The sequence below is a fragment of the Leptodactylus fuscus genome, chromosome 1, assembly GCF_031893055.1.
Source record: "Leptodactylus fuscus isolate aLepFus1 chromosome 1, aLepFus1.hap2, whole genome shotgun sequence".
Taxonomy (NCBI): Eukaryota; Metazoa; Chordata; class Amphibia; order Anura; family Leptodactylidae; genus Leptodactylus; species Leptodactylus fuscus.
The window spans coordinates 168,864,001-168,891,078 of record NC_134265.1 but is presented as its reverse complement, the minus strand read 5'-3'; the positions used below and the strand labels follow the sequence as shown (position 1 = coordinate 168,891,078).

At 40.4% G+C, this 27,078-nt stretch overlaps 1 protein-coding gene across 10 annotated transcripts in view; it reads left to right on the top strand.

Moving 5' to 3' along the window:
* Positions 1–14,515, top strand: part of ELAVL2 (ELAV like RNA binding protein 2) — a 133,172-nt gene extending 118,657 nt beyond the window's left edge. For 7 of the 10 annotated variants that reach the window (XM_075279561.1, XM_075279639.1, XM_075279622.1 and 4 more), the window contains 2 exons: positions 6,214–6,255; positions 11,793–14,515. In XM_075279561.1, coding sequence (XP_075135662.1) covers positions 6,214–6,255; positions 11,793–12,123 — 373 coding nt within the window. In that variant the 3' untranslated portion in view covers positions 12,124–14,515. The remainder of the gene's footprint in view (positions 1–6,213; positions 6,256–11,792) is intronic. The other 3 variants (XM_075279631.1, XM_075279614.1, XM_075279604.1) reach the window with 1 other exon arrangement.
* The last annotated feature ends 12,563 nt before the right edge of the window (positions 14,516–27,078 follow it).

Genomic DNA, 27,078 nt, shown 5'->3' with positions numbered 1-27,078 from the left:
GTTAATGCCAGCGATCAGAATTCACTCCTGTTCGAATGGCAGTTGGAAGCCTAATGAAGGCTCCGAGATCTGTCATAGGAATAGTACTATTAAGGCTGGTCTATGACCAGCCTTCATAGCTATGTAGCGAAGCTCCTATAGACTGCATTACAGTTGTAGTACAGTCTATGGAACATGCAGTCAAAAAATTGCAGGTTGAAGCCCCTTAGGGCGGCTAATTAAAAAAAAAAAAAAAAAAAAAACCTTCCATAGATTTTAAATAAAAACATTGAACACAAACAAATTATACATCCTCGCATCCAAAAACCCCAGGTCTACAACTATATAAAAAAATTTATTCCCAATTCAGAAATTATTTTTTTTGCCTAAAAATTTTAATAAAAACCCAATCAAAACATCAGACATTCCCCAAAATAGTATAACTAAAAAACTACAGCCAGCCCCACAAAGACTCCTTATGGGGTCAGAATATGGTAACCAATAAAATTGGGGGGAATTTTTTTTTTTTTTTTTTTTTTAGGGATTAAAATGTAAAAACATCTAATATAAATTATTCCCTGGTCATACAGACTCATAGAATATAGGTGACATGTCATTTTGGCTGCACAATGCCGTAAAAATGAAGACTGTAAAGCTGGTCTTACACGGCCGTAATGTAAGTCCGCAAATGGACTCGCACTATGGGCGAGTGCGGTAGGACATGGACGTCTGTGGAGTCTATGTTGCCAATCAACAACTAGTATTGCTGATCAGCAACTTGCGGACCGTACATTCAATACGGTCGTGCAAGACCAGCCTAAGAAATTGCACAAATGCTATTTTTCTCCAGTTCCACCCCATTCTGAATTTTTTTTTTCCTTTACTGCCTATCATCATCTTCTTGATAGAGAGCTTAGCGGTTAAACGAAGCTACAGTATTTTATTTTATTTTTTTAAATTAGGCCGGGGAGGTGAAAAGAGTGAAAAATAAATATATAAATAAACATAAAAAATCTCTCCTGTCCCTGGTGCTTCAGTGCCCTCCAATGCAGTTCAGGCCTGCTGCTATTCTTGCCAGCTGTGACTTCCTGGGTTCCTTCAGGTGAGGGCGCGGATTGGCCGACTTCTGCCAGAAGAAAACAGAGCTCTTAGAATAGATAGATATTTTTTTTTCTATCTACATATATAGATCTACTATATATATATATATATATATATATATATATATATATTCGAATATACGACAAATTTTTCAGCCCAGTTTTTGTGCTGAAAAAGCCCCCCTCTGCTTATACTCGAGTCAGCAATTTTTATTTTTTTTTTAGGAGGGGGGGGGGTCTATAGCCAGCCACAATATTAATGTATAGAATCTCCCATAAAATAGTGCAAAAAAAAAAAAATCTTAAAAAAATGAAAGTTCTACATCGGGAAGGGGCTAATAGGAGCACTGCAGATACCCTATATTCAGCCAGACTGAATTCCAAGTGGAAGAAGAAAAAGCAGTCCTCAAGCTCAGGGAAGGGGCAGACAGACAACCAAAACACCCCCTCCCCTCCTTCCCCAGCACCTACTGAACTCAAAAACTCCGACCATTTTAATTTTTGAAATTTTCCAGTAGCTGCTGCATTTCCCCCCCCTTCGGCTTATACTCGAGTCAATAAGTTTTCCCAGTTTTTTGTGGCAAAATTAGGGGCCTCGGCTTATATTCGGGTCGGCTTATACTCGAGTATATACTGTGTGTGTGTGTGTGTGTGTGTGTGTGTGTGTGTGTGTATATATATATATATATATATATATAATGTGTATAATTAATTTTTTTAAGCAAGACAGGTGAAGCTAAGCCTTGCAATATACCTTATAAAAGTGGTGCCTTTTTATTCACTTATTTGCTGCCTTCGGCCACTGATCAAATTTGAATACTAAAACTTTATCGAGAGCAGAGATGGAGTGTAATGAGTGCACTTAAAAATGAAACATCGGCAATATATAGACTTTAAAAAAAAACAAAAAAAACTGCTGGGTTATCAAGAAATACTATTCGGACCTTTCCTGATATTAATGAATTACTGTACTTAATTCAGTAGTAGGCATTATCTATCTCTCTACTTCCCCTCCTTCTCCATAGAGCTCATTATAAACTAATCTGATTTGTGTACTGAAATTAATATCAGATAAGTGAAGACAGGAGAAATACTTAAAGGGGTTTTCCCAACTCGCCTGCTCACCAACTTGCAGGCTGTGTGCTCTGTTCACTTCCTGGTTTTCTTGGTAAATTGGTGGGCGGGGTTTCACTTGCTCCATCACAGCAGTAAATATTTTGAGTCAGTAAAGAGGGATGGTTGTAAATAAATTAGCACAGTATCACTGGAAGATGCACAGTTGAAGCTGATGTAGCAGAGCTGGATTTGATAGGTGATGAGAATCCAAAATTTACATGCTACAGGACCAAGAGTCAGCTTACAATAAACTCCGTTTTAGGTCTGTTACATACAGAGGTAACAGACTCCCCGTCTCAGCCCTTATCAGCAAAATTCAATTAGCAGAGCTGATAACTGGAAGAGGGAGATAAACGGCTCAAGCCGCTCCGAGCACTCAGCCCCCCCCTCCTGAGAGCTGGGAGCTACGTCACTTGCCCTGGGCGGAGAGATAAGATCATCCCCAGGTCTGTGGTTATGGTAACGCAGTGTAAACAATGAAGTGAATAATCTCAGCAGCCAAACAAAGCAGTTTTGCTGAAGCAATGTATTTAGGAAAAATCTTAAATCCACATAAGCTAGCAGTACAGATAGGATCCTTGTGATGGGACAACCCCTTTAAACACAGGCACTTTTCTTTAGTGAACCACTATTCATTTAAGCAAAAATAAATTTAAAAAGTTAACTTACGATTTAATTGGCACTGCTCCACTGATTAGCAGAGATTAAATTTAATCTGCTCAGAAATAGTGGATCTACAATCAATGCAGTTACTTTTGGTGTAAAAGCAGTCTTGTATTTTTAACAGTTTGAGATGGATTAGTCAATGGGTGTCTGTTTAAAAAACTGACAGTTTGTGTCCATTTGTAATCAGTTTGTGTTAGTTTTTGACCTCCCTTCATTCTGAGCATGCACAGAGGGAAAAACGGATTGCAAAACAAACGCTAGGTTCACACCTGCGTTCGGCACTCCGTTCTGTGGTTTCCGTCTTCCGCATGCAAGAAGATGGAAACCACAGACCGGGTCCGGCCGTGAGCATTTTATGCTCTCCACCGCAAAACCGTTTTTTTTTTTTTAAATCCAGACACCGTGTACTGCATGTCCGACTCTGTGTCCGGATTTAAAAAATCCGGTTTTGCGGTGGAGAGCATAAAACGCTCACGGCCGGACAGCTTTCTCACCCATTCAAATGAATGGGTGAGAAAGAGTCCTGCAGGTTTCCGTATCCTGCCTCTGTTTTGTGCAGGAAACGGAAACCTGCAGAACGGAGACCGGGCGCAGATGTGAACGAGCCCAAACTGATTGCTATCCGTTTGTAATCAGTTTATAATTAGTTTTCCATAGACCTCAATGTTTGTTTAAAAAAAAAAAAGCATCGGTTGCTGTCCTTCTGGAATCCTTATTTTTAAACAGATCGGGCACAGGTGTGAACCACGCCCTGTCTCCGATTTCAGGTTTACGTCTTCTGCCCGAGAAACTGGACAGGAGCTGTCAGTTTTCAAATCTATTCATTTGAATCTGTTTGCAAAGTGTCCATCTGTGAGCCTCTTCCGCCTCTCCGCGGTGAAACCGTTTTTTTTTTTAAACTGGGCACAAAGTTGGACATGCAGGATTTTGTGTCCGGTTAAAAAAAAAAAATAGTTTTGCCACGGAGACCAGAAGACTCTCACGGGCGGACACTAGATGCCGGGTTTCCGTCTCCTGTCGGCAGAAGATGTGGAACCCGCCCTCTGTCATGCAAGTTCTACTTTTCTCTCTGCACAATAAAGCGGAAACCAGACGGAAATGCCACAAACTGATACATGCGGTTTACTTTTAACACCCATTGAAATCAATGGGTTTTAATCCAGACCATTCTAGATCAGTTTATTATAAATACTGATTTTGAACGCATTTGCTAAATGCAGATGTGAACCGGGCCTTAGGCTGCTTTAACACTATTTTAAAATTGGTCAGCAGATCAGTTTTTGTTGCATACAGCGAAACAACTGATTCCCTGTCTTAAACAAAAAAGGTATCGAAATATACCGTATACTTGGATCTCTGCAACAAATTTTGTTAGATATCTATATGTATTAAGATATAGATATAACAAAGGCGTTGAAGAAGCCATGTTTTCCCTTATCAGGGCTGATTGGTAGTACTATTAGACTAGGCTAGTATCCTAGGAGCGTTTGTTGCCAATAATAACCCTAAGTTTTTTCCAGTCTAATAGACTATAATAAGATCATAGTGAAGAGAAACCAGGACTGACCTCACCAGTTTGGCCAGTGCTGTGAGATGGCAAAGGTGGTCTGACCCTTCGGCTGGTCTTACACGACAATAGTTTAAGACCGCAAATGGTCCGCAATTGTGGGTTTTAAATTGCGGACCCACTGTTTTCTATGCGGCCTCTTACACCACCGTAGATTTTGTCCATGGTGTGGCATGTCGTAACCGTGGTCCGGACACGTATACCGCATGTCCATAATGGCCGTGTTTTTACAGCACGGACTGTCCCATACAAGTCTATGGGTGCGTGCAGTTATGCGGATATACACTGAACATACATCAGTGTATATCTGCAATTGCAGATGTCAACGTATTTTGTGGTGTTTTGTTTTTTGCAGATCCGCATAATACTGATAAACACGGAGCATTGCGGATGAACTTTGTGGTTGGGCACGGACGTCTGCAGAATGAGTTTTTAGAGTGAAATTTGTGTTGCGGTCGTGTAAAACCATTAGGCAACAAGCTGTAAACACTGAGGTCACACGTTCAACGCTCTTTAGTCAGCTTAAGCTGGAGATGGTATATCTTGCATATTATGTCAATACAGCTTCATGGAATATCCTATTTTTGATGACATATATTGTATCTTGACAGTTTCTGATTAACTTAAAATTAAGGCCTGGTTCTCATCTGCATTCAGTATTCCGTTCGGGTAGTCCGCTTGGGGACCCCCCCTGAATGGAATACCGAACTCATTAAAAAGCAATGAGCAATAAAGGCACACTTCAAGAACTACTTTTCTCTCCGCATGATTCATGCAGAAAACACACAGACCCCATTATAGTCTGTAGGGTCCGTTCATTGCTTACCACTTTTTAATGCGTTCAGTATTTCTTTCAGGGGGTCCCCGCGCGGACTACTGAATGCAGATGTGAACCGGGCCTTACTAATTAGTTTGTCATTTTTTGCAGCTACAGATTTTTTGATTTGTGTTTCGCAGAATTCGCTGCTATATACGTTGTGGTTAAATCAGAGCTCTGTTTATTATTGTATTAAAGGGGTCATATAGGATTAGAAAAACATGATTGCTTTCTTCATAAAACATTGCATACTTCTCCATGTGTTCTCTGGTGTTGAATCTCTTCTCTATTGGAGTGATTATAACACAACCTGTGGACAGATGTGATGCCGTTTACAGAAAACAGACATGTTTTTGAAATCTTAAAAAGAGCCTGTCTGCTTCATTTGAGTGCCCAAACTACAATAAGTTCCTCGGTGGGAGTCTGTTGTTTCCCACCACTGTTTATATTGCTGATTTAATGCCACTATCCACAGAACAATTACTTGGTCAATATTCATATGACTTGTTTGGAATCTGGAAGTACAACATTAATGGCAGAAGTCAAGCTCTTCATGCCTTAACACAGTGGTTTGTGGTTCTCTTAATTCCAAGCAAGTCATTTGTATATTGAAAAAAGGTGATTTTTCTTCAGATGGTGGCATCTGACTGGCAGGAGAACATAGGAGGCTTTGGGAAAAGCAGGACAGGGGTGGAGGGGAGCTAATGGGTTCCATTTAGCCACTGTTATTCTGGACTGAGCCATGTTGATGAAACATTGACTCTTTTGTCTAAAAGTGGGGGCATGCATAACAGGTTTGTGTATTTAAAAATAAATTTAAATAAAAAAAATGAATGAATGCAAGTAATTTTCAAAGGACAATCTAATATATGGGCACAAAGGAACTTGTTGCTGAGGCGAATGCTCCACTCAGTTTTAAAGGGGCAGTTTATGCCAAGACTGAACAATCTGCCAAATGTGTTTTGCAGGTTGGACAATTTGCTCAATATGGCTTATGGAGGAATAAAGAGGTAAACTCTTGCAGATTTTTTTTTCCAGTTGTCGGCTTGTCCTTTTGCATTGCTTTGTTTTAGTGTCTTTTACATCTGTATTTGTTTATTTTGTAACTGAAAGCTACATTTCTACATTGCTATCATTGTTGGTAAATCAAATTATAGATTCATTGAAACTTGTTCTTATGTTTTATGGATCCATAGTGGCATTTTCTTTTCTTCATTCTTGTGTAATGATTCCATTTCATACAGATACATTTACCTGTTTGCATTTGTGTGTTCGTAAAGGTGTTGTCTGTTGAAAAATGATTTGGAAGCATTTAAAAAAAAAAAGTCCTCATTACACTTCCATTTTTACTTTGTGAATCTACAGCTCCTTGTTATGAAAGTAATTTTTTTAACTACACACCACACCTATCTTTGCGTGTGGCCAGACACGTCACTATTCATTCTCCATTGTAAAACATTGTACCTGGGCACAGTGGGAGGAATTTGGCATTTCCTCGGCCAGGCTTTAAAGAGCCCTACTGGCACGAGTCGTGCCTGAATGATCAAGTTTCAATTATCAAAACTGTTTTCTGGCACAGAAATGGGAATGTGGTGCAACGTTGGCACTGGAAAGGCTATACACCACATTACCCATCTACGCCATGAAGCTGGCATACGTAGGTTGATGAATATCCCCCATTGTGCTCCAGTGGAGGATACAGAGTGAGTTTTCCATACAGTTGCTTTTGTATTTGCAGCTTGTAACAAATGGCTTTCATAACAAAGGAAGTGTAGCTGTACAAGAAGCAAAAATGGAAACTTCTGGTGATCTGTTAGTAAACATGTTCATGTGTGTAAAGCATGAGATTTTCCTACCCCATATGCATTACATTAGATAACCTGTTGCTGAGGAAGTCCTTAAATTTTGCTACCAATTCGTTGAAAAAAAAAATCAACTTGATACTGTAGCCAATGAACAGAATTGTTTTGATAGCTGTACTTGACACTTACTGATCAGGCTTGAGCAAAGCATTCCACGCTGTAAAGTTCTCCAAAAATTATTTGGCCATGTAACGTCATTGCTCACTCTGATAGCCATCTCCTTTATATACAAAGTAACATAATGTGAATGACTAGATAGAAATGACCATTTGTTTTAGAGCAGTCTGTCGCTTATTTTTCATTGAGCTACCCACATACATATTCAGGCTCTGTATAGCATACTTTTTTCCTGTCATCAGTAGGAAAACCACCTTAACAGAATTACTTTCTTTAAAGAATACAGTATGCATCCTAAATGAGAACTAGAAATGTGTTGTGTGATCAGCTGAACTGGGAAGAGAATTCTTTTCTGCAGTAACTTGTTCAAACCATTTCGGTTGCACATATTATGGCACATTTAAAATGATGATGAAATCTTACACTTAAGTCTCCATAAACCTATCACCAGTGGAGGGTTGGAGGTGCACCCTCTAGTGGGCCATGCTCCTGGAGAGAAATATGCAACATTTAACAGCTGGCATAGATTTCCAGATTTCTGGCATAAATTATAAATGTGGTGGTTGTCCTCTCTCCCCTGTAACCCCCTCATTATGCCCTCTTTGTGGGTACTGCATAAGTCAAAGTTTGCAAAACTGCATTTTGCTCAGAAAATGGTGTTTATGCTTTGCACGCCTGAAAAGTGCCGTACAAGGAATTATCTGCCCTACTGAATTCAATATAGAACAGATATCCTAAACTAAATGACCATCGTTTGGACTTAATTTGGAACAAAATACTGATTTAATACTGTGCACCACATTTTTGTGGCAGAAAGTAATCAAAAAAATGTGGTATATTGTAGACTAGACAGTATTATAATGACTTGCCTGCTTTATCATCAACTGTGATAAATCTAATGCTTTAGAACGCTATAAACCAAGTTTTCACTGTCTAAATGTTAGACAGGATTAGTAGATTTAAACGGAGTGGCTGATCTGTAGGCAGGATTGGATTGATGCATAGAATTATGGGGAACGATTCATTATACCATATTTTGTTACACTAATTTATATCTTTACTCTTTCTAATTCAGTAGGTGGTCTTGTTCAGTAACTGACAACCTTCCCTCTGTTGACTATGCATAGAAAGAAAGCCGTCGGGTACTGCTCAGGACCACACTCTGGACTTCTTAATGTAGAAAGAGCAGAGATTCAAAGCGTACCTCCAGTTATAAACAACTTTTCACAAACGAATAGTGCATTTAAATAGGATAAACTTTATAGTATATGTTAACCTGTATACATAATGTACATTCTTGCAAGCTTAGCTTGCTGCACAAAATTGTGCAGCTTTAGGAAAAGGATGCTGGCTGATAATACAATCGCTGTGTACGCTGCACTCAATGAGCACAGTGTGCACAGCTATGGGAGCCGCCATCATGCAGCTCCCCTCTGACCCGATGATCACTAAGGGACCAGGAACTCTGAACTGCTGGTTCCTAGAGGACCCAGATCAGGTCTTTAGTACAGTATAGGATGCTGTATTCCTCCTGTAACTGGAGCTGTATAATTTTCAGAGATCAATTTCCTTTACCACTTAAGAGGACCTTTCAGGTCCTCAGGCACATGCGGTGTTATATACCACTAGAAATCAGACTGCAGCTGAATTCAGCGCACTATCGGCTTTCCCATTAGGTTTCACTGCTGAAGAGCTATCAGTGCGGTTACCGTAGCTCTTCAGTGTCAGAAGGGTGTTTCTGACAGTCTGTCAGGAACGCCCCTCTGACAGTACAACACTATTGACTCTAGAGATGAGTGAGTAGTGAAATATTTGATATTCATTTCGAGTAGACCATCAATATTTGACTATTCGACCAAATATTGAATCCCATTATAGTCTATGGGGGGAAAAATGCTATTGGACTAATTGAAGTCACCAAGTCCACAATGACACCTCAGCATATGATGCCAGAACCTCTGGAATGCAACTGGGACATTAGGGGAAGCATGCCTGGGGGCATCTAACATGCCCAAATCCCAGTATTACCCCACTACTACAGCATATCAACTAGACACTCCAAACTCAATATCGAAAGTGGAAAAATACTTGGAAACTTTTTCCTCTACATTAGTATGGACAGCCAAATTTTAAGCTAAAGAAAGATTAGCATGCACCCCTTTAAATCACGTTGCCCATGACAACCACAGATGGCATAGGCAATTGGAAATCCAACAGCCCCTACCCTTAACTATCATTGTTTGTGTGTGTGATGTGGTGAGACCTCAAAAAATTACTTTTTCTGGCCCTTCACGTGAGCTTTTCCAAATTAAGTTGGAGGCCCTTCAGCTGAGCCATACATAAATTTACTTTTAAGGCACTTGGAGTGAGCCCTCCCAAACTTAGCTTCAGGCCCTTGGGGTGAATTGAGCCCTTAACCAGCAGAGTATTAGGCCCTTGAAGTCAGTTGAGCCTTGTAGTAGCAGAGTTTTATTTGGCCCTTTGGGTGAATTGAGCCTTTAACCAGCAGTGTTTTGGGCCCTTGCGGTGAGTAGAGCCTTTAACCAGCAGTGTTTTTGGCCCTTGGGGTGAATTGAGACTTTAACCAGCAGAGTTTTAGTTTTTGGCCCTTGGGGTGAGCCCTAAAAAAATATTTTTCAGGCCCTTGGAGTGAGCCTTAATGGGGTGATTTAAATTGGTTTGGAACTGTCTCTCATCATTAGCACTGAGGACGGGACATGCTAGTTGCAGGTCCACAACCACTACATTGCCAGGAGAGGCAGACTCTTGTGTTACTACACACCTGTAGGTACTGGCTGGTGCAAATGCCGCTGGAAGCAATATCCGCTATCCAGTGTAACATCGGTTCCTGGTGCTCGGGCCTCGTAAGCGGGGTACACTGCACCCTGCTTGACGTTGTGGATGAGGGAACTGCTGGCTGCCCCTCTCCAGTAATCATTGGATCCGCAGTAGCTCGACTGCAGCCTACGTCCCCAGCTGGATTTCTCTCCCTGTCTTACTAAACCGCATCTGACACAAATATGGCTGACACTATTCTTATAAATCCGAGGTCACCTGAATTAGCCAGCCAATGACTTTTTCCTATTTTTTTCCGATGCCTACGTTTTCCTGCTTCCTGTCCCACCTGCCCTGCAGTTATTGGTGCAAAAAAAGCGCCAGGGAAGGTGGGAAGGGATATGAATTTTTACTGTGTTTACCGCGTGGTATTCGATCGGAATCGAATGTCGAATACCGTAATATTCGATCGAATACGTACTCAGTCGAACGATATTCGCTCATCTCGAACTCTAGTGTCAGGAGGGGCGCTCCTGACAGACTGTCAAAAACGCCCTTCTGACACTGAAGAGCAACGGTAACGGCACCGCTAGCTCTTTAGCAGAGGATCATAATGACACTCAGCAGTGATGAACACCCCACCCCCCCTCCTCCTGACAGTACTCATCCATAGACTAGTATTGGGGGGGGGCGTTCCTCACTGCTCAGCGTCATCGCTGGCTGGTGAAGAAGACCCTCTCTGACCGTACAGTGCTATGGACTCTACTGTCCGGAGGGGTGTTCCTCACAGCTTAGACTGTCAGGAACGCCCTCCTGACACTGAAGAGCTACGGTAACTGCACCGATGGGTCTTCAGCAGGGGCACATAACAGGAAAACCGATAGTGCACTGAATTCAGCGCACTGTTGGCTTTCTAGCGGTGTATTATATCGCATGTGCCCGAGGACATGAAAGGTTCTCTTTAAGTTTTTTTTTCCTGTTTTCTTAGCTTCAGTCTGATGCTTTTATTTACATTATATCAGTCTATTCAGATTGTGTGTTTTCTATTCCCCCTCCCCTTTCTCTTCATAGACTAACATGGAGAAAGTAAATGTCTGAAATGTGGAGAAGAAAATCTATTTCTTTAATATGATATATTACAAAGTTTCATATTTTAGCCAGCACTATTCATTTATGAAAAGTTGTTTATAACTGGAGGTACAGTGTAAATGAATAAAATTAAATTATGTTTAAGCTTTTCCTGCAAAACTAGATATCAATCTGCTCTGTTCTTCTTGCACTGTACCATGCTGCCCACAGATGGAACTGTATGTACATGATGGGTCTTTTTTTATTTTTAAACTTTATTTGTACATTGCCTTCTATAGTCACAACACAGAAGAATTTTTTTTTTTTAATGCAAACAGTTTATTTTATTTTGACTGGAATGGTAACTATATAGACAAGAACTGTCTCTATGCTTTACTACATGTACTAGGTAAGAAATTGAGTGTAATATTTTCCCCAGAAGTTATAATAACATTTTTAGTAACGCAAATCTGTAAACTGTGTTCATAGCTGGGAATTGACATATTCTTTAATATCACTCTCATTTTCCATATCTGCCATCCAATGACTTTCCTTTAGTTTTTAAAAAGTTCACTATACCATTATTTTTGTAGTTTATGTATAAAATACTTTGCAATGTCTTGCATGGGCAACTAATTTTTTGGCATGTTTTTTGTTTTTTTTCTTTTACATGTTTACTACCATGACTAACAGGTTGCCTCATGCTTTTTTGTTTGTTTCTTTAGTAGATTCTCACCAATGACCATCGATGGTATGACTAGTTTAGCTGGTATAAACTTCCCTGGACATGCTGGCAGTGGATGGTGCATATTTGTATACAACTTGGCACCCGACGCAGATGAAAGCATCCTGTGGCAGATGTTTGGTCCCTTTGGAGCGGTCACCAACGTTAAAGTTATCCGTGACTTCAATACAAACAAATGCAAGGGCTTTGGTTTTGTGACTATGACAAACTACGACGAGGCAGCAATGGCTATCGCCAGTCTTAACGGGTATCGCCTTGGTGATAGAGTTTTGCAGGTGTCTTTCAAAACAAGCAAAACGCACAAAGCTTAACCAGTTAACCTCACTCCTGTTAACACACACAAGCATCAAAGGCAAGTTAAAAAAAAATAAAACTTTCTACTTTGATAGTTTTTACACACAGTGTGTGGGGGTGAGGTAGGCAAAGTAATACATGGTTTAGCAACCTTAGCATTTGTGAGATTTTGTTATTACTGGTCTTTGAATTTCTTATCTTTTATGTTTGAATATGGACGTTAGGTAACAGGGTTTTTACCTGTCCCATTGTATTCTAATGCCTTCAAATGTTGGGGCCTTTTACAATTTCTGCAATGGGAAGAACGTTGTTTTAGTTTTACATTATTGCCTTCGATCCTGTGTGTTTAAAAGGATTTAAAAGAAAAAAAAAAAGCTTTGCGTTTTCAATGTTTTTCTTCGTTCTGTTATACATTTGTGTTATATTGAGGTTCCTTAAAGTTGTTTAACTTTTTTCTTTGTAATATGTAAAGCTTATGTTATAACTATTTAAGTTTAGGGGCAAGGGTGGCCTCAGTTCTAATAAAGCCTATTGTAAGATTACCGCGGACTTTTCATAAAATAGTACCTTGCCAAAGAGATGATAACCTCTTTGATGTGGGTTTCAAATGAGAAAAAGCATCTATTTTTATAAAAAAGTAAAATAAAAAAATTTGAACAAACTTTTTACTGGTCCTGGAACAAACTATTTTGACTTGAATACTTTGCAAAATCTACTTCATATGACAACCTTGTGAGCTTTTAAAACTTGCCAGGATATTTGTGCGAGATCAGTATTTTTGGAGAGAAGGATACTGCCCTACTTCTAGTTGGGAATGAAAGTGACAACAGTGGGTGCATTTTTTTTTATTCCCTTTTACTTTTTGTTAGCATTTTTATATTAATGATCAAAATTAATATTGCTTGGTTCTAATGATGTAATTTTCCTGTTGGTCATCCTGGTTATTCTGTAATTGCTCACATCAGTTTGTAACTTTCAAACAAGTGGAATAAATAAAATAAAAAAAATATCAAACTATAAATGAGCTGGAAAGAACAATTAAATTGTCGAAAGATTTTTGGGGAAAAATCTGTTCTTCCTAAATCATTCCCTTCAGATGGAGCTCATGGTGTTTAGTGATGTACTTGCAGTCTTGTTTGAATATTTAATTTAGTTTTATTACAAATTTGTGTGAGAAAGTTGGCATCGCCAACCTACAAAGTGGCACAATTTGGTCCTTTAAAAAAAGTGATTTTTTTTTTTTGTTTGTTTGTTTAAAGCTAGCACCTGAGCTTTTATGTATTGTACATATTATCCTATAATCATTTGAGTAGCAGAAAAAAAACCTAGCCATGATGATGTCTGCAGCTTCCTAAAAGGTTGCTGGTAGATTGTACACATCTTTTTGCTAGGTCTCGAATTTAAGTTCATAAAAACTTTTTTTTTTTTTTCTTTAGGCAAAGTGATCAGACATTTCTGTATCTGTATTTTTAGTTGTGTATGTACCGTAACTATATTGTTACTTAAGCATCATATTTTTGTTGGTCCTGAGAACTTGAAATATACATTTCTTTTTTCTTTTCTTTTTCTATTTGTATCATATTAAGTCTGGATATCATTAGCTTGCACTTTTGTGATTATTTATGTATATTGTATAAAGGTAACTGGATTTATTTTATATATGCTTTGGAAAAAGCCAATTCATGATCTTCATAAACCACTTGGGTAAGATTGTGATGGTTATTAAATATGAATGCAATGAAAAAGTGGGGTTCACAATGAAATGGAGGGTTAGGTGCCTTCTACAGGTATGAAATGAAGCATTTTTGTTTTTTCTTTTGTGGTTTATTTTTTGCACAATTTTTTTAAATGCTTCCTCTAAGGCCAAGCAGTGTGTGCTATGCATTACATACATGTCGACTTGCATTTGCAAATTATTATTTTTTTTAGTTTTATGTTTTTTGTTCGTTTTCTTTTAATGGTAGTTCAGTACATATACTGTGAAAAGTGCGTGACAAAGTGTTCAGGCAAGTTTTCATGCTCCTTTTCAGGCTTCCCTATTCTGTTTCTTTTCAGAGTAATCTATAATCTGGCATGGCCATATTTCAAGTTTCTTACAGCTGCTTTGAGAAAGTATTTATGATATATTTATATACAAATCTATAAATATGTTTTGCAGTATTTGAATACATATTTAATGATAATATCTAGCATTGGTAAAAGAGCATGAAAATGTTCCTCACTTTGCAGTGTTTCTCAGAGCACTTGGTAAAATGTGAGACTGGTGTTTGCTTTGAACTTGTACTGTATGACTAACTCATCTGTTAAATATAATATATATTCCGTTGAGTATTTAACAGGCTGTATGTGTTTTTATTTTGTGTTTGAATCCTTTGTATTTTTTCCATGTTTAGTACATCAATAAACAAAGTTGAAGGGAAATTATACTTGCAAAGTTTCTTTTTTTTTTTTTTTTTTTTCTTATAAATTGGGTTTCATATTGTGTGATCATAATGAATCCCAGGGATTATAGTGTATTTAATACTGATTAACACAGGAAAACAAATTTCAAGTTAAAGCAATTTATACAAAATTGTCCACACTAACCCCTTAAAGAGATAGCTAAAAAAAAAAAAAAAAAAACACACTTAAGGCTAAGGCACCAGATCGCGGAAAAGCAGATTTTTTTTGTTGCGTTTTTTTTTTTTTTTACCAAAAGCTAGGAGTCGATTGAGCAGAAGGTAGAAGTATAAGAACTTCTTATATATTTCCCATTCCTTTTGTAGCCATTCTTGACCTTGGCTCAAAAACCGCAACAAAATCTGCAACAAAAAGAGCTGCGTTTCCGCAATGTGGATCCTCAGCCTAAAGAGACAACCCTATTTTTCAAAACTGACCACTTTATATTGCAATAACTGAAACGCTTTAACTTATCCATGTGATTTTTTTTTTTTCATGACCTACTGTACTTCATTTTAGTGGAAAACTTTGAGCAATATTTTTTGCATTTATTTAAAATTGGAAATTTTGAAATCTTAGCCATTTTTAAATTGTGAAATGCTTTGCTTTTCAGTGAGTCATACCACCCAAATACATTAATAAAGACATCGCTGCTTTGTTGGCATCCTCTTTTAATCAACCTTTCATTTATTTTGGACTTTAGAAGGCTTACAAATGTAACTGATTTTCTAAATTTACAAGAAAATTTAGAAACTACACTCCTCACAGAATTTGATGTGAATATTACTTTTTTTTTTCCTATAAACCATAAATGTCATCCAAAACTTATCGTTTTCACCTGAAAAAGGAGATAAAAAAAACCCCGCTCAGTCCATTACACAATTTCTCCTGAACATGGCATTTCCCCATATGTGGTCTTAACCCTTTCCCCACATCTGCTGTTATAGTACTGATCACAGGCATTAACCCCACTCCCATTCCCCACACCTCAGTGACCGATGCCATTTTGCAAGATTGCCCATTGAAGGCTCCCAGGCTTGTCTGCCATTTACTTCTATTGCAGGCTGTTCTATGCAACCTGCAATAGAACTGTTGATATATTGTATTCATTGCATTAGTGATCCTACGTCCAGGGTTCAAGACCCCTAAGAGGTCTAATAAATTCAAGAAATTAAAAAAATTAAAAAAAAAATTGAGTACTTAAATACTGTGAAACACTTTAGGTATCACTGTGTCAGCAAACACCCAGTCTGCAAATCTATAAGAATATTTTTTTCCTTATGGTGAACATCTTAGCAGTTATTTTGCCGTTCTTCCTCTGGTAAAAATTTGAACAAAAAGTGGTCAAAGCAATAGACAATTCCTAAAACCATATAACTAAAAAGTAGACTTGGTCCTGCAAAAAAAAAAAGCCCTATGCACACCCATGCACGGAAATATCTAAAAGTTATAGGTGTCAGAATATGTAAACTTTAAGAAAAAAAAAATTCTGCAAAGTTTCAGATTAAGTGATTAAAATATACATGAAAGTATATAAATTTGGCATCCCTGGAATCTTACCAAAACATAGAATACAGGTGACATGTCATTTTGGCTGCAGTTTGAACACTGTAATAACGGAAGCCTGTAAAAGTTGCACAAATGCACTTTTGCTCAAGTTACACCCAATTCCGAAGGTTTTTTTTCTAACTTCTAAATATATAAACAAGGAATTGTTAGAAAGGTACGTGCATAAGTGAATCCAGATATCAAACAAAAATAGTAAATGCACTAAAACTCAACTTTTATTAGTAACCATTAAAAGCTATAGAAACAGTGGCACCAATATCTACCACCATAGTGTTGGAGGAATTAAAAATGGAGTAGTGTATTGTTGAAGACTCTATTAACTTCGCCCGATGGTAAACGGCCCCTATCACAGCCCCATCTAGTATAACTGACAAGGACGGAACAAGCTGAGGTAAGTATCAAGGATGTAGTAGACCCCACTAGTCTTAATTGGTAGTCTTAAAAACTATCACCTCCACTCCTCATTTAGGGAGACAACAGGCATACACCCGGTCTGGGCATCCACACACTAATAGGGGCAAACAGTTACAACCCCTTTAGACAAACGCCCTACTCCACACATACACAACTTCAGCACATATTAGTTTCAATATTGGCTCAGCCTGACGGTCCATTTCACGGCCCGCTTTACATAGCTAGTAAGTCCTGCCCCTCTAAATGACGTCAGGGTGGACGTGCCCAATCACGTGGCAGCGCCCACTCGACGACAGTGCTCACGTTAGTGTAGGGGGCGTGGCTATGCCGCTGGCCTCACCCACTAACTGACGGAGAATAGCAAAAACTAGGGACACCCCCACGGAGGGGGCGTGCCCTAGCAACTGGTCACGCATACAGCGTCCTAGTAACCCCGGATAGAAGATCGCAGATATGTCAACAAAGGAGGTAACCACACAAATGATTCAGCAAGAACCAGATGGCGTATAAAGAAAGTATAAAATGGATAAGATCACTGCTGGCTCAATACCAGGGATTGAGTGGATTAATGTTCAGGTGTACAACAAAAATGATTTGTAATAGCGATATGCATATTAATGCACAACGTCAATGCCTTTCATAAAAAGCAACTATAAGAGATTAATTCATTTTGTTCCCTTGGTTGCACAGTATCAAGGAGGAAGGCCCACCGACCTTCTCTTTATAGGACCTTGCGGTCATAGTCACCTCCCCTGACCAACTTGGTGATCAGTTCAATGCCTTGAAACCGCAAATTAGAGACATCTCCATTGTGATATTCCCAGAGATGTCTTGAAGTGGGTGTAGGCTCCATAAAGCATAGCCGCCCCCCCTGCTGTAAAACACAGCAGATGAAATCAAAGTACTGAAGAAAGGGTTTTCGTTTGTCCCCACTCCAAGCTTTGACCCGTTTACATGGGTCAAAGACATTTAATCTATTTGTGCGTAAACTCAAATGAAAGCATTTTTTCAAGTTATCAGATAAACACAGGTGTGAGGAGCTGGGGGTCACAGAGGAGGATTTGGGATCACTCAATATTCTGGGGGAACTGTGGGAGGAGGGGCAAAGACCACTGGGGGGGGCCCAATCACTGACGACCTCCATCCAAAAAAGTCCACCAATGAGTGACAATGGTGCCGCAGATGTTTTCCTGAGGGTGGTCACTGAACAAATTAACAAATTAGGTTCTATGGGCCACAGGGATCCCCTCCATATGAATTTAACAGAACCAGAAAGAGCTGCTTTACTGTCCGGGTATTATTATTAAGCCTTCGGATAAAGGCGGTAATCTGGTCATCCTAGATCGATCGCAGTATGTTGGTATGTGTCAGTCCATCCTAACTGACCCCATCTGTTATGAAATAACTAGATCCTGGATAGGGATCTAGCAAAACGCCTGATTAATAAATCTAAATACGACTTTGTTACCAAACTTCCCTATACAAGAAACGTTTTTACGCCTTACCAAAGATCCATAAGGGGCTTAGTCCCCTTAAAGGACGACCCATACGAGCCGAATTGGCTCTGTGACACGGAGCCAGCCTCTATGTCGATGACATATTACGCCCTTTTGTGGTCAGCCTTCCATCATACGTTAGGGACACCATGGATGTCCTTCGCTGTTTGGAGGGCATCCAGGTGTCCCCTGAGGTTCAGCTGGCCACCTTGTACGTCGAAGCGTTATATAGCTCCATACCCCACACCAAGGGGTATGGGTCTGTAGAGATGTTTCTGGCCAATAGGGGGAACTACATGTCCAAACATAATTAGTTTATATTATTTGCTTCGTTTTGTGTTGGAACAAAACTTTTTCACATTTAACGGTGACCTCTTCCACCAGCTCAGAGGGGTTGCAATGGGGAGCCCTTGTGCCCCCAGCTTTACAAACCTCTACCTGGACTGGTGGGAGAGGGAAGTCGTGTTTTCTGAGGCCATGGCGAGATGGACCAATTTTATCCTCCTCTGGATCCGTTTCATTGATGATATATTGATTCTTTGGGGCGGGCCCAGGGAGGAGTTTCTCTCCATGGCCCAGGCGTTGAACAAGAACGATTTAGGCCTCTTTTGCACATTTGAGATCAGTCTGGATAAGATGACCTTCTTGGACCTAATTATCAGTAAAGGACGGTCGGGCCAGTTACAGACAAATGTCCATAGGAAATTCACAGCGACAAATTCGCTGCTCATGTGGAATAGTTGTCATTCACCATCTCTCCGTGCTAGCATTCCTAAGGGTCAGTATCAGGATACGCAGAAATTTCTCTGAGGTATCGGACTTTAGGGTCATGGCTAAAGACCTGCAAGGCAGGTTTAGGAGATGTGGGTACCCGGATGGAATCTTGAAAAAGGCTCATCACGCTTCTAGTGTTGAACGTACATCTTTATTAAACCCTCGGGTACCCAGCCAATCTGTGCAAGATTCATCACAGATTTGAATTATAGCCACATACGATCAAGCGGCTGAGAACGTCAAAAAGATTCTGAATGACGCTTGGAACATTTTGAGTACTGACCCCACAATTGGCAAGCTGGTTGGAGCACATCCAAGTATTACGTTTAGGAGGGGTCCAAACCTGCGGGATAAGCTGGTTCATAGCCACCTTAGCCCGGCTAGGGCTGAACCAACATGGTTGAATCAGCTTTCCCTGACAACCACTGGTACTTTCCCGTGTGGGTCCTGTAAGGCCTGCGGCCATATTCTTAAAGGGAAGAAGTTCAGGTGTACTAATACTGGCAGTCTTTCATATATGCCAGTTCATCAATTGCAAGACTACTGGTTTGGTGTGTTTGGCTACCTGCTCCTGCGGACTCCAATACATGGGGAAGACCATGAGGGAGTTCCGCAGGAGGATAAGGGAACATATTAATGATACATTACGTATGGAACCTACACCCATTTCAAGACATCTCTGGGAATATCACAATGGGGATATCTCTCATTTGCATTTTCAAGGCATTGAACTCGTCACTGAATTGAAGTCGGTCAGGGAAGGTGACTATGACCACAGGGTCCTACGGAGGGAAGCTCGGTGGACCTTCCTACTTGATACTGTGCAACCAAGGGGACTGAATGAATTGATCTCTTATAGTTGCTTTTTATGAAAGGCATTGACGTTGTGCATTTATATGCATATCGCTATTACAAATTATTTTTGTTGTACACCTGAACCGTTAATCCACCCAATCCCTGGTATTGAGCCAGCAGTGATCTTATCCATTTTATACTTTCCTTATACTCTTCCTGGTTCTCGCTGAATCATTTGTGTGGTTACCTCCTTTGTTGACATATCTGCGGTCTTCTATCTACTAGGACCTTGTATGTGTGACCAGTTGCTAGGGCACGCCCCCTCCAAGGGGGGTGTCCCTAGTTTTTGCTATTCTCCGTCAGTTAGTGGGTGAGGCCAGCGACATAGCCGCACCCCCTACACTGACATGAGCACTGTAGTCAAGTGGGCGCTGCCACATGATTGGGCATGCCCTCCCTGATGTCATTCAGAGGGGTGGGGCTCGCTAGCTATGTAAAGCGGGCCATGACCAGCCTCCGGCGCGGCTACACATTACAGCCGGGCCATAGGCAGTTACACGCTGTCATTATAACCTAGATGCTATGCTATATTGCAGGCATCTCTAACATGCTCGCATTGCCTTTGATGAACAGGTATTGGCCGGGGAAACAGACCCGTCAGGCTGAGCCAATACTGAGACAAATATGTGCTGAAGTTGTATATGTGTGGAGTAGGGTGTTTGTCTAAAGGGTTAAGGGGATATTGTCACTCCATAGGGAGAGACCACCATATAGGTGTGTGGAGTCTTATTAAGCCATGCAAAGGAACATGGGAAGAATATGCAAATCTGACTTCCATGATGTAATTAGGATGTCAGTGCCTCAAGTGTGCACACCAATAGAGGGTGCTGACTGAGAATGTGCAAGTCTAACTTCCATGTTGTAATTAGGAAGACAGTCTCAGTCAAACACACCTATATAGGCGCTCCCATTAACATCATGCCGACCTTCAGATGCAGTCCTCTCAGCCTAGGACAGACGTTTCGATGTATTTGCATCTCATCAGCTTGGCGTAGAGAGTACTGATCTGGCAGAGGAGACAATATCCCCTTAACCCTGTCTAAGCCTCTCACCTCTGCCAGATCAGTCCTCTCTACGCCAAGCTGATGAGATGCAAATACATTGAAACGGCTGTTCTTGGCTGAGAAGACTGCATCTGGTATAATCCCAACATCATTGCAAACAAAGGCCTCTGAGAAGGTCGGCATGTTGTTAAAGGGAGCGCCCTCTGTCTTCCTAATTACATCATGGAAGTTAGACTTGCACATTCTCAGTCAGCGCCCTCTATTGGTGTGCACACTTGAGGCACTGGCATCCTAATTACATCATGGAAGTCAGATTTGCATATTCTTCCCATGTCTAAAGGGTTGTAACTTTGCCCCTATTAGTGCGTGCATGCCCAGACCGGCTTAGGGCCCCTTCACACGGAGTATGCGCTCGCTGATTCTGAACGTGTAACACATTCTGTATCAGCGGCGTTAAAACAGATCCCATTGCTTTCTATGGGAGCCGGCATACGTGTGTTCCCCATAGAAATGAATGGGCTGCCTTTTTGTCTATAGGTTTCAATGTGATACGCGTATATGTTACCTTTATTCTATACTTCAGTATGATTATGGCAATACCCAATTTTAGGCCAGAGCACATTTCCGCCTCAGTTTTTCCCGCAGTACGGCCCGCTACTTGGGGCTTTAGCCTTATATAGTGGTGGTATGCATTACTAATTTTGCATAATAAAAATCCTTTTGGAGAAAATAAAAAAATATATATATTTTTGCATCACCATTTTCTTAGCTGTAACAACTTTATTTTTCTTTGAGCTGGTTGATGTCTTTTTGTAGGACAAGCTGGGCTTATTAGTACAATTTTGGGCTATATATGACTTTTTAATCACTTTTTTGTTCCATATTTTGAGGTGCAATGGCAAATTTTATTTAGCTTTTTTTTTATGATCACATTGCAGGTTAATATTTTAGTTATATTGTACAGTTAACCCCTTCCCGACATGCGCCGTAATAGTACGGCGCATGTCGGTCTGTAACTATGGCGACCGCCATAGCCGCCGGGTGTCTACTGCTTTAAGCAGTAGACAACCGGCTCTAATGCCTCCGATCGGTCCCCGGACCGATCAGAGGCATTAACCCCTCCGGTGCCGCGGTCAAAGGCCGCCATTTTGCCCGTGATCGCCGGCTCCTGGAGCATGCTCCAGGGTCGACGTCACGTTGCCATGACAGCCGGGAGCCTTTACAAGGCTCCCAGGCTTGTCTGCAAATCCTCTCTTTTGCAGGCTGGTCTATGCAGCCTGCAAAAGAGAGGATGATTTTTTGCAATGCATTAGCATTGTAATGCATTGCATTAGTGATCAGACCCCCTGGGGTTCAACACCCCTAGGGGGTCTAATAAATGCAAAAAAAATTTTTTTTAAAAAGTAAAAAAAAATATAAAAAGTATTAAAAGTTCAAATCACCCCCCTTTCCCTAGAACACCCTTTCCCTGTGAAACATATACATGTTAGGTATCCCCGCGTCCGAAATTGCCCGCTCTACAAATCTATAAAAATATTTTTCCTGTTCGGTAAACGCCGTAGCGGAAAAAATAGTCAAAAGTGCCAAACCGCCGTTTTTTCACTGTTTTGATTCTGATAAAAATTTGAATAAAAAGTGATCAGAGCAATAACATTTCCCGAAAATGGTAAAACTAAAAAGTACACCCAGCCCCGCAAAAAAAAATATGCCCTATGCATCCCCGTACACTTACGTATAAAAAAGTTACGGCCGTCGGAATATGGCGACTTTTAGAAAAAAAATTTAACACAGTTGGATTTTTTTTAAGGGGTCAAAATGTAAATAAAACCATATATATTTGGTATCCCTGGAACCATACCGAAACACAGAATATAGGGGACATGTCATTTTGGCTGCACAGTGAACGCCGTTAAACCAAAGCCTGTAAGAAAGTCGCAGAAATGCATATATTCTTCAAATCCACCCCATTCTGAATTTTTTTTCTGCTTCCCAGTACATTATACAGAATAATTAATGGTGGCATCATGAAGAAAAATTTGTCCCGCAAAAATTAAGACCTCATATGGCTCTGGGAGCGGAGAAGTAAAAAAGTTATGGGGTTTCGAAGGAGGGGAGTCAAAAACGAAAATCAAAAAATGCCATCGGCGGGAAGGGGTTAAAGTACATGGTGATACCAAATGTGTAGTGTATTATACTATGTTTTGTAATTAGGTGACCCGGAGCCACGGAACAGGCTCTGGGCTGCTGTAAGCCCGGGTTCACATGGGGTTTTTTGTTCCGGAAGTTGAGGCAGAGGCTGCCTCAGGTTCTGGACCAAAAACCGGGTAGCCGTGACTGAATGTCGGCCCAATGAATCAGCCTGGTTGGGAGGAGGGAGTGTCTTCAGGCCGATTTGCGAGGCGCTCTTTTTTCCAGGAGCTGGAACAAACTGCTCCCGGAAAAAAGACCTGACCAGCTCCCACTGATTTCAATGGGATCTATCTTTTTGGTCAGGATTTTGAGGTGAATTTGGCCTCAAAATTCTGACCAAAAATCTCAGTGTCGACTCAGCCTAAGAGCTCAGCTCCTGCTACAGGTGTTATAGGGCTCCGCTGTTTGTTACACCTGACACCAGCTCTTGATGTCGCCTGGTAAGATAGCCCTTCCCACGTTGTACTATTAAGCTATGGTGCAGAAAGGTGTTAACTACAGCTGAACACAAAAGTATAACCATCATAAATATATAATGTAAGACTAGATCTACAAAAGGGCTTGATATTCAAAATTACGGTTTTATTCTGTGTAAATGTATCTCTAAGCCTTTTTACCTGTTGAACTCAGAGGTCCAGCCACTACACAGAAAATAAAGCTGTCCACTCTCTGCTCCATTCTGTGTATCAGCTGCTGAGAACAGCTGATTGATGTAGGTGTTGATTCTCAGATCTCAACCGATATATTGATCTATCCTTAGCCAAAAGAAAAGCTGATTGGCAGGAACACAAAGTTGGACCTCTACTGGTATTAAAAATAGACCATCAGTTTTGAGTTTAATAACGTGTTTTAAAGTAGTCATACTTGTTAAATTAAAGGGGTTTTCTAGGCTGACAAGCGATGACATATCCTAAGGATAGGCCATCAATAATAGATTAGTTGGGGCAGACGAGCAACAGGATCCCCACAGGCAGCTGTTCTGTGGGGTGGGCAAACCAGTTTACCATTAATCTCCGGGGCCGGTGTCACGTTGCTATGACAGTCGGGAGCCCTGTGAAGGCTCCGCGACCTGTCATTCAATTTCTTCTATTGCAGGCTATGCTAGGTAGCCTGCAGTAGAAGAGACAGTATTTTGCAATCCATTAGCATTGTAATGCATTGCATTAGTGATCAGACCCCCGGGGTTCATGACCCCTAGGGGATCTAACAAATGCAAAAAAAAAAAAAAAAAAAAAAATAATTTTTTTATATATTAAGCTCAAATCACCCCCCTTTCCCTAGAACACATATAAAAGTACTTAAGTACTGTGAAACAGATACACATTAGGTGTCCCTGTATCCGAAAATGCCCACTCTACAAAACTATAAAAAAAAAATTCCCGTACGGTAAACACTGTAGCAGGAAAAAGTCAAAAGTGCCAAACTGCCTTTTTTTTTTTTTTACTGTTTTGCCTCTGCTAAAAATTTGAATAAGAAGTGATCAATGCAATAGCGACTCCCCAAAAATGCTATGACTGAAAAGTACATCTGGCCCCGTAAAAAAAAGACGCCCTATGCATCTCCGTACACGGAAGTATAAAAAAAAAAAAAAAAAAAGTTACGGGTGTCAGAATATGGTGACTTTTAGAAAAAGTTCTTTTAACACAGTTTTGAATTTTTGTTAAGGTGTTAAAATGTAAATAAAACCATATACATTTGAAATTGTACCGAAACACAGAATACAGGGGACAAGTCATTTTGGCTGCACAGTGAACACCGTAAAAAGAAAGCCCGTAAAAAGATCGCACAAATGCACTTTTTCTTAACATCCAGCCCATTCTGAATTTGTTCCCAGCTTCCCAGTATATTGTACAGAAAAATTAATGGTATCATCATGAAGAAAAATTTGTCCCGCAAACATTAAGACCTCATATGGCTCTGAGAGCGGAGAATTAAAAAAGGTATGGTGTTTGGAAGGAGGGGAGTCAAAAATGAATATCAAAAAATGCCGTCAGCAGGAAGGGGTTAATGTAATCTGCCTTACAAAAGCCATTAAAATGAATAGTAGATGGGGGGGCTGCAAGAAAAAGCTACATTTTATGCACTTCCCATTCATTCAATGGGCTTTGCTAAGCAGAATCCTGAAGAGAAGTCATGATGCTAGTGACTCCAACTGAAATGAATGGGAGAGTTGGGAGGAGTTTTTGAGGAGGATTCCATCTCAAAAAATGCTGTATGATCCCTAATATCCAACACAAAACATGACCGGCAATCTTAATTGTTTCATTTTGTTTTCCTTCTCTTTGCAAACCAACAGTTCTTGAATTCATTAATATTTAGCTGCCAGACAGTTTTCCTGCTGCAGCAATTGTGTGCCTTCTTTCAGATGCTGCAAGGAATTAAATTATATGGGCCCAGCTGTTAGACATTGCTCCAGCAGCGATTAGGAAGCAGATGTATTGCAATCGGATACCCGGAGACACACACTTTAAATGGCCTATTTTTATTTGGCCATCTTATGTTTTATGTGGTGGAAAAGAAAATTATAAATAACATAGTAACAAGATTTTATTGGCCACCTCAGTAGTCAGGTTTTAACAAATTGTGAGCATCTGCTGTCCACAAATAATAAAAGTACATAATTCATTTTTATAAATTTGTCATACTTTTTATACCCATTTCACTAGCTATTTGGAAGAAATGCTGGTTAGAGATGAGCGAACAGTAAAATGTTCGATATTCGTTTCGAGTAGCCGCTCAATATTCGACTACTCGAATCGAATATCAAACCCTATTATACTCTTTGGGGGGAAAATGCTCGTTTCAGGGGTAGGCAACATTCGATCAAATTACACTTACCAAGTCCACGAGTGAGGGTCGGGCTTACAGTCAAAGCGGCCATTTTCTTGTAGCGCGGGCATGCGCAGTCGGCTCTGCCCAGGCCCGATGCCTGGCAGAGTGACTTCAGAGCCGGAAGACGCCGCGGGGAAGCTGCACGGAGAAGACTTCTAAAGGTAGGAGAAGAACCAGCGTTGATTGGCTGACTGTATAGCCAATCAATGCTGGTTCTGCATCGAACTTTTACATTCGAACAGCGAGTGGTACTCGATCGAGTACGAGTATTTCGAATACCGTAGTATTCAATCGAATACCTACTCAATCGAATACTACTCGCTCATCTCTAATGCTGGTTAATAAATACAAATTATGATTACCCATATTTAGGATCAGGGATTTTGAGGTGTTCACTTTATAATAGCCAACGTTTGGAAAATCATTCATAAGGGTCGTCACAGTATTAAGAGATTGTTCAGGCTTTGTGAGCAACATAACAATATTGTCTGCAAACAGTCCTATGCGATCCTGGTACCACCCCAATGCCCCAAAGATTTTGGGAGGACCTAATACTTTGGCAAATGGTTCCATGGTCAGTGCAAAAATGGGGGGGGGGGAGGTTTGATAAGGGACATGCCTGACTAGTTCCATTAGTAATATAGAAAGGGGTAGATAAAACTCTGGCAGAGTAGACTTTAGCTGAAGGGACAGTCTACAGTTTTGTAGACACCTTAATGGAGGGGGGAAAACCAAACTTTTGCAACACTGCCTGCAGGTCAAACTGAATTCCAGCAGAAATTGTAAGAAACTCATTGATGGTTACCAGAAGCGGTTGTTCGCAGTTATTTTGTCTAAAGGTTGTGCTACCAAGTATTAGGCTGAGGGTGCCAATACTTTTGACTGTCCCATTTTTGGAGTTTTGTGTAAAATGATCAATGATTTGACTTTTTTTTTTTTTTTTTTCATTCTCCTTTGTGTTTTTTCATTGCAAGCAAAATAAATGAAGATATTAATACCAAAGAGTTTGTGATTGCAATCATTCTCTGGAAGGAAATGAGTATTAGCTGACAGAATTGCAGGGGTGCCAATACTTTTGGCCAACACTGTATATAGGATGTATCACAGGTGGGTACTCCCAAAGACCCGGGGAGAAAAAAAATTTGATAGTAGGGTACCCAAACGTGCCAAACCAGTCTGTGCTCGTGTTACCCCGCCCAGTGCATGGCTAATACACTCCGGGAAGAGGGGTGGGTGTTTAGGCGGACCACCCAGGCAAGAGCCCAAGTTTCCCCCCTAACATCCCACTGTAAATATAAAAAGAAAGCTTTTTTTCCCCTTCTGTGCGACTTTCCATTACTCTGTCACAGTGACGGGCGGAGGATGTCTCTGTGAAGAGATGCTTTGCGATACGAGTTTC